The sequence below is a fragment of the Sapajus apella genome, unplaced genomic scaffold, assembly GCF_009761245.1.
Source record: "Sapajus apella isolate SASKATOON/1434 unplaced genomic scaffold, GSC_monkey_1.0 scaffold52, whole genome shotgun sequence".
Lineage (NCBI taxonomy): Eukaryota > Metazoa > Chordata > Mammalia > Primates > Cebidae > Sapajus > Sapajus apella.
This window is the reverse complement of record NW_022436992.1, coordinates 1,588,713-1,597,437: the sequence shown is the minus strand read 5'-3', so window position 1 is coordinate 1,597,437 and position 8,725 is coordinate 1,588,713. Positions and strand designations below refer to the sequence as shown.

Here is an 8,725-nt window from a genome sequence, read left to right as displayed (position 1 = left end):
TGGTTTCCAGGGGCTGGGGAAAGAGCAAAATTACAAATCACTAATCAACTGGTATAAAGTATCAATTTTACAAGATAAGTAAGTTTTAGAGACCTGCTGTACAACAGTATAGTTGGCAATATTGTATCTTACACTTGAAAATGTGTTGAGGATAAACTTTAAGTGTTCTTACCACAATAAAATACATTTTTAAAATAATCGTCCAGCCCAGGCCCTAAAACTCTGTAAACACCCTGCCTTATTCTTTCATTTTCTGACACTTACAAGATTCTGTCAAGGTGGTATTCTTTCTTACTGCAGTTAATCTTATAAATCTAGCTTTGCTTGATCACTTGGTTTTTCCGGTGGTCCTTGGGGTATCTGACACTTAATCAATAGATTAGTTCAGTCACATAAGAATGACAGCTCAAAGACATCTACTCATTCCGAAGATTAGGATCTAATATTGAGAAAATTCTCAATACTTGAGATTACAAGATATCATAAAGTATTTCCAATAAATCAGATCCTAGGGCTAATGTGGTTCCTCATGCCTGACCTTTGGAACAGTACCCCATGTGTTTCATGACCTTTTGGTCCCAGCAAAGGGTTCCTGCTATAGAAAGAGCTTAAAAAATAGATACTGAAAAATGAAAGCACAATTAGTTTCATATTTGTATGAATGCGTTTCCATAGTAATTTTTAATTTAAAAAATGACTTATATACATGACTTCCCAAAATTCTGTCCTCTAAGAAAGTTTTAAAGAGCCTGGCTTAAAATGAAAATATATTCATTGCTCAGCTCTATAATAAGCAAGGAGGCAATTTCCATGAGATTATTCGATACAATCCTTCTATAAGGGAGCACATTTCTCACAAGAGGGAGCTCAGAATCCACCATTAAATGGGAAGACAAGCTGAATAAAATGTCACTTCATTTTAGGGAGAAAAGAGCCTGTTTGGGTAAATATAATATTGATTTCCAGAAGTTGGGAATTTTTTATATGTCAGTTTTTCCCATTGTTAACCTCTGCAATTCTAAATGACATAAAAGGGGAATAATATAAACTATCATAATGATCAGCCAATTAATTAATAAGCTAATATTATAAATAAATATAGTGTAGGGCAAATAAAAAGATATGGCATTATCTCTACCTGCTTGATGTGGTTGGGGGGGGTGCGGTGAAAATCCTAGTATTAATGAAAAGGAGAAATTATATCAGCAGTAGTAAATACAGGTGTCTGGAAAAGCTGTTTGAAGAAATACAGTTTTGTTCTTTGACCGCCCTTTTGCTGTGCCCATATGTAACTCTGTAGAGCACCTTCTCCTTTAAAATCGCAGCATCTCGGGTACATTTAGGGAAACGGGCTATCTCACAGCCACACCTAAGCCAGCATGCTCAGTAGCCTGCTTCTCTCCTATCATCCATTCCATGTACTCTGACACCCCCAGTTCAGAATCGTGGAGCCACCAGCTCTTCCTCGTCCACCACCTGACCTCAGCTGCCAACTTCTTCAATCTCAACACCAATGTTAAAATTGTATTTGGAGGCTGGGCACAGTGGTTCATGCCTGTAATCCCAGCACATTGGGAGGCCAAGGCGGGCAGATCACGAGGTCAAGAGATCAAGACCATCTTGGCCAGTATGATGAAACCCCATCTCTACCAAAAATACAAAAGTTAGCTGGGCATGGTGGTGTGCACCTGTAGTCCCAGCTACTAGGGAGGCTGAGGCAGAAGAGTCGCTTGAACCTGGGAGGCGGATGTTGCAGTGAGCCGAGATCACACCACTGTACTCCAGCCTGGCAACAGAGCGAGACTCTGTCTAAAAAAAACAAAAACAAAAACAAAAGATTGTATTTGGAGAAAAGTTTTACTAAACCCTTGGGAGAAAACTGCACTATATCTTAAAAGCACTTCATCCCATTCCTCACTGTAACTGGGAACATCTCACTGACCCTCATTTCTCTCAGTTTCCAGATCTACAGCCATCTCCCACCCTCCACCTCAGATTCTGAAGTTTTTCTCTACCCTTTGAAATTCTTCACACCTACCTTTACCCTAGAGTTCCAACATCTACCATGCATGTATGTCCCAAATATTATATAGGACATATTTATACTAAAATTATATTCCTTTTTTATCTGAATTTCAAATTTTACCAGGTATTCTGTATTGTTTCTAAACCTGGCAACTATCTCTCTGAGATATCTCTCTGCTTTCCCTGGGGACACAGGAGAAAACTCAGGTTTCCTCTCTCTTTATTAAATAAGTTCTCTTTATTTCATCCTCTCCCATCCAGACAAAACCCAGAGAAAATCACTTTTCTCACTCCTTTCCCTTAGAACAAATATTTGATTTCTGTTTTAAATAGTAGAATTGTTTCTTTCTATCTCCGTCATATATCATCTATCTTTTAACATGTTTGCATTTAACAAGTCAGAGTGATTTGTTTTCCAGTTTTATTCCCCTGTTTGGTTTTACATTAACTGCTTGATAGTATAATTTGGAAAGTTGTCCTCCTCTGCTAAGGGAGAATAGAGAGTATCTAGACTTCGGAATTCTGCATGGAAAGATGGCATCTGAAAAGCACTGGACCGAATGGAACCCACTTCTCCATCCCCAATCTTTAAAGTTTATTCTAACTACACGGAGCACTTGGCCCATGGTAGGAAGCTATTATACCAGATATCACAAGTATCTCTATTCTTCAGAAATATCCTTTGCACATCATTTGCCAATTTTCTAAAGAAAAACATCAAGTAGTAGTTATCTAATTTTACCTGCATTAAAAAAGAGAAGCCTCTCTTTATAAGAGAATAATAAATTGTAAATAATTGATAATACTGTATCAGATAATTTCCCAAATTTATATCAAGAGGTATCAGTTTCTTGAGAAAAGTCAAGAAAAAAAGAATTCTGGGGCCAGGTCAATCAGAGAGAGTTTGCCTTTTCTCTATTCCTTTGATGAAGTGAGTGATATGATGGTAAATGTTTAATGACTGGATATCTGGGAGAAACACCCGGACTTGTAAGGTCTTCCAATTTATGTGGCATAAGTACTCCTATTATGGCTGATTTCAAGCTGCCAATATGATACCATCAAACATGGAGTTGGTTACAGGTATGCAGTAGCTCAACATTATATAGTATTTCTACCATAGAGACACAGTAGACATAAACCTCAAGAGCATAGATAACAGTAAGCGTTAATAGTAAAAGGAAGTGATGAGTTTTGAGGATTTATTACTGTTATTCATAATATCCTTTAAGAAGTAAATGATATAATTTAATGTTTAATGATGACTGTGTTAAACAACTGGCTCCTACAATTTCTGAACATTTTGCAAATAGCCGTCCAGAGTCCACAAGAGCCAACTCCAGCTTACCACTTAAAGAGTATTTCGTAGCTCAGACATTCCTAGAGAAAGCCTCTAATCCGTCTACCATGGTTGTGGTGTCTCTTTCGACCCTGTTAGCCATGTCCCAGGAGGTGAACCTGGCTATAGAAACCTAATAGAAGAGAAGTTTCTGTAGGAAAATTGGCTTATTGGTTGGGTATACCCCCTAAAACGTACTGCAATCCCTATTTTATCTATGACTCTATCCCCCAAGCAATTATTAAAATAGTATTCCTAAGAGACTGCACAAGAAATGTGTTTTGAGCAACTGGGCATCCATAGTCAGTACAAAGAAGATAGAGTTGGTAATGGTCATCTGTGATGGTGGTTTCACACCTTTCTGCATGTATACTGTTTTAGGGATTTAAAAAATATACTATCCCAGCATCTTTTTAGGTAGACATCTCTAAGTTTGGACATTTGCAAAGAATGCAATTTCTGGTGAAAGAATGCAATGTTGGGACTTATTTTTTAAAAATTATATTACTCATTTAAATGTATATAATGTAACCTAAATGTCAAACCTATTTAATACTCAGTATCATTCAGTTAATAAATGTACAAACCATTTGCATCATTGCTTTTTCTCCTTGAATTCATATTTCTATTCCCTACAACATTTTACCTAATAAAATATAGTTGATACTTGAAAGTCTTTCATTCATCAATCTATAGAAATCAGCTTATACTTGAAAGTTCTTCATTGATCAATCTATATTTTTCCATAAAAATGTATATGTATGTCCTAGATTTAGTTATCTTTACAATTATCAATAATGAGAAAGTCAGCTCTGCTGGAAGCCAAGACCATACTGCAGCTCTAAGAAGTATTTTGAAGTGATTGCTACTTTCTTACTAATGACCTCCAAACTCCACTTCCTTCCTCTGTTTTTCTCATTTCTTTAACAGAATTACTAAGGTACCCAATTGTTAAACTATCTAGCTTCTTGACATTATACGATACAAATATGGCCCTGCTTCTCTTAGCTCTCCTTAAAATCTAGCACAAGCCCAAATCTTAGAAGAAACTCCTCTCAACTCCCTCTTAGCAATACCCCATGGTTTCCTTGGTCTGTGCTCTCCTCGACTTGGAAAAACTAAATAAATCTAACTTTGACTTGGTATTCTCCTGGTAGCCTTTAACTGGTAGTTTCAACAATAGGTACACTTAACACAATATAAATACATCACAATTGTTTAAGCGAATATAATATTTGTTGAAAATGCATCTCTTGGCCGGGCGCAGTGGCTCACGCCTGTAATCCCAGCAGTTTGGGAAGCTGAGGCGGGCAGATCACTTGAAGCCAGGAATTAGAGAGCACTCTGGCCAACTAGGTGAAACCCTGTTTCTATTAAAAAAACAAACGAACAAAAAATTAGCCAGGCATGCCGCTGCACACCTGTAATCCCAGCTACTTGGGAGGCTAAGACAGGAGAATCACTTGAACTGGGAGGCAGAGGTTGCAATGAGCAGACATCATGCCACTGCACTATAGCCTAGGCAACAGGGTAAGACTCTGTCAAAAAAAGAAAAGAAAAAAAGTAAAGAAAAGAAAAGAAAGAAAGAAAAGGAAGGGAGGGAGGGAGAGAAAGAAAGAAAAAGAAAGGAAGGAAGGAAAGAAAAGAAAAGAGAGAGAGGGAGGGAGGGATGTCTCTTAATGACAAATACAGCTCCTCCCATATTAGTTCATGTATCCATAGATAGCTATTACTTATTGCTAGGTTATTATTCATTGTCAAGTATACTATTGCATTTTAATTTTATATTATGTAAGCACTGAGAAAACTCTCCACGTATGAAAAAGTATGTCTTTTCAATATCATTCATTTTTTAGAATTCCTGAATTGTATGCAAAAATCACATTGATTCATCATCAAAAATTACTTTGAATGGTCAGCTGACCATTGGATTTGGTCCTCCAATTTTGTTGAAAGCAAAACATTGGAAACTGCCTGGTTTGCAGGAGGACTGTAATGAAAACATTAGTTATTTATTTGTCATCTAGACAACAAAATGTCAGATGTTGCAGAAATTTTTACACATGGTATGTACTTTAGTATATTCAGGATGTACACAGAATTATGCCTCTCCTTTGGAAGAAGAAAAGAACACTACATTTGTGAAGGGCAGCATGAATACAGTGGTTCTCAGCCAAACCAATTATAGCAAAGAATATATATGCAAGCTGTTAAATCAAGTTTAACCTAAAGCTACCTCCTTACATATTCTAAGTTCAGCCTAAAGGTTTCTCCCTACCTAGTGAACTAGAACCTAACTAGGTGTGTAAAGAAACTGCAACCTACTTATTCTTTGACACTATACAATACAAATCTGGCCCTGCTTCTCTTAGCTCTCCTTAAAATCTAGCACAAGCCTAAATCTTAGAAGACACTCCTCTCAACTCCCTCTTATCAATACACCATGGTTGTGCCAAACATCAAACATTTACTTTTAGCAAATCAGAGCTGGCCAACTGTTCAAACCATGTTCAAATAAAGCAAACAGTAAGCTGTAACTCATCTGGCTGTTTCTGTACTTCACTTCTGTTAAAAGAAAAATTTCAGCTGAATTAAATTTAAAAGAGTTTAATTGAGCAATCAAAGATTCGTGAATCAGGCAGCCTCCAGAATCATAGCAGATTCAGAGAGACTCCAGGGATGCTTAGTGGTCAGAACAAATATATAGACCAAAAAAAAAAGGGAAGTGATGTACAGAAATCAGAAGTGAGGTGCAGAAACAGCTGGAATGGTTACAGGTTGGCGTTTGCCTCATTTGAACTGTTTGAACACTCAACAGTGTACGAGTGATTGAAGTACGGCTGCTGGGATTGGCCAAGACTGAGCTAGGTACACGTGCTTACTTCTAAGTTAGGTTTTCAATCTTGTCTACCTGTTGTGAAAGGAAGATCTTGGTGCCCCCAAATTACTAAGTTAAAGGGGAAAGTAAAGCTGGGAACTGCTCAGGGCAAAACCTGCCTCTCATTCTATTCAAAGTAATTCCTCTGCTCACTGAGATAGATGCATATTCTGATTGTCTTCTTTGGAATGTCTTATCAGAAACTCAAAATAATGCAACTATTTGTCTCACACCTTCCTGTGAGCTGAAAACACCCTCCCTGCTTTGGGTTGTCCCCACCTTTCTGGAAGGAACCAATGTACATCTTAAATATATTGATTGATGTCTCATGTCTCCCTAAAATGTATGAAGTCAAGCTGTGCCCTACCTTGGCCACATGTCATCAAGACTTCCTGAGGCTGTGTCACTGGCACATGTCATTAACCCTGGCAAAATAAACTTTCTAAATTAATTGAGACCTGTCTCGAATTTTGGGGGTTCACACTGTTTAGTTAGGTAAACATTCCTCCACAAGGATTCAGATATAGAAGTACAGAGTCCTTCTCAGGCCATATTTAGTTTCTGTTTTCTGTACATTACTTTCCTTTTTCCATCCATAAATCTTCCACTAGGTGGCTGGCTGCGGTGGCGCTGCTCTGAGCCTATTCTGGTTTGGGGGGCTGTGATTTGTGAACCAACCTTTGCTCAACTAAACTCCATTAAATTTAATTTGTTTAAGGTTTTTCTTTTAACAAAGCTGAGGGTCTGGAAACTTAATCCCTTAAAATATCCCCTTCTGTGAAGACCTTGGAACACCTTGTACTCTAAAGCAGAGGCAGAAACGTAGCTGAGCATGCAACCAACTGCACCAAGAGGGATAAATGAACTGGATGAATTGCTCCAGTGTAGACAGTCAGAGGCATCCAAATAACAGATTTTACCAAGGGGGTCAACCACTCAAAATTCATGGTAGAGGCTTCCTTTCTCTAGACACAGCTTAATGAGTATCGTACAAATTCGCCTCAGACAATAGCCTTTTTTTTGCTTTTAGATACTTTCTTCAAGGGTGAAAGTATTTAATCAGGTTCTCTTGAAGCCCTGCGGCCTGGGGGAAGTCACTGATTTTTGCTAGTCTGTATGCATTGTTTTCGTACAGACTATACTCTTTTGCTCTCAGAGGCATCTCCTCCTACCCCGAGTCTCACACTACTGGGGTTTCATTTGTTTTAAATCTTGGTTGAAGGGGCTCTCTCTCTGGAAAGCACAAAAAAGACAACGGATCTGGCTCCAGTCCAGGACGGAAAGCATAACGCCTGATTCCTGAATAGGGTGTGCACAGGGAGAGCACGTAAGGTCTGCTCTCCGTGAGACTCAGCCTGGAGAGGCCTTGGAAATCTCTAGGTGTCAGTCCACGCAACCTCACCTGGCAAAGGGACCGCTTTGCCGCTCCAGACGCCACACTCAGGCCTCAGAACACAACACAACCTGCTAGATCCAGGAAGCCAAAGCACGCAGGCGCAAACAGAGACGCGGGAAGTAGAAGGCTAGCGGAACGGGCGCGCGCACGCGGCGTCCAGGCGAGGCGGGGGCGCGCGCTGAGCGCGGACGCTGAACCTCCGCCTTAGGGTTCGCTGGGTACTAGGGCGCTGCGCCCTCTGCCATGGCTCACAGACCGACAAGGAATTTTCGGCGGCGCGCGGCCGATTCCAGCGACAGCGATGGCGCTGAGGAGTCGCCTGCTGAGCCTGGGACGTCGAGGGAACTTGCGGCCCCGGGCCCCGCGGAAGAAGGGCCGCCCTCTGGAGAAGGCCGCGCGCAGGTGGCCGGACGGCCCCACCGGGTTCGGGGGCCTCGGGGCCGGGGGCCTCGGGGCCGGGGACGAGTCTGGGCGAGCTCCCGACGCGCCACGGAAGCGGCTCCCCGCGCGGACGAAGGCTCCGGCGTCCAAGGTGACGCGGGGAAGCGGGGAGGTGACGGCACGGGGCGGGAAGGGGCCGCGGGGTCTCTGGATCCTTCTCTAGGGGTTCTATAACTTGCTGCCGACCACCGGCCATGCAGTCATGTCCTGAATGTAGTGAGCGAGTAAACAGCTAGCCTGCGAGCACTTGCCCGCTGCCTGTGTCTGGCTTTTGGACTCCTTAGGGGAGAAAAAACAGTCCTATACAGTTTGGAAGTTCTTCGTTTTCACCATCAGTTGACTCCACTGGTTAACTGTGTTATCAAAGTTTGTGAAGAACCTAACTTGTCACAACGGAATTCAATAATTTCTAATACTATTAAGTAGGCAGAAGTTACATGTACGTTTTAGGCACTTGCCCAACTTATCTTTCTTGAAAACATTTAGCCAGAATCTAGGTTTTGGAACATTCCCCTTTGCTTTTCTTTTTTCACCAATTATTTGCAAAAACTAATAAAAATAATATATGCAACACGAAGGAGCATGACAGAGATTCATGACACTGTAGATTTTGCCAGTAATGGTGTTAAATATAGTGTTGTCATTT

General features: G+C 40.6%; 1 protein-coding gene across 6 annotated transcripts in view; it reads left to right on the top strand.

Moving 5' to 3' along the window:
• Positions 1–7,824: 7,824 nt before the first annotated feature.
• Positions 7,825–8,725, top strand: part of GCFC2 (GC-rich sequence DNA-binding factor 2) — a 53,792-nt gene continuing 52,891 nt past the window's right edge. For all 6 annotated transcript variants that reach the window (XR_004258289.1, XM_032243469.1, XM_032243468.1 and 3 more), the window contains exon 1: positions 7,825–8,170. Coding sequence is in view for 5 of the 6 variants with exons in the window: in XM_032243469.1 (XP_032099360.1) it covers positions 7,882–8,170 (289 nt within the window). In the remaining variant the exon portion in view is untranslated. The remainder of the gene's footprint in view (positions 8,171–8,725) is intronic.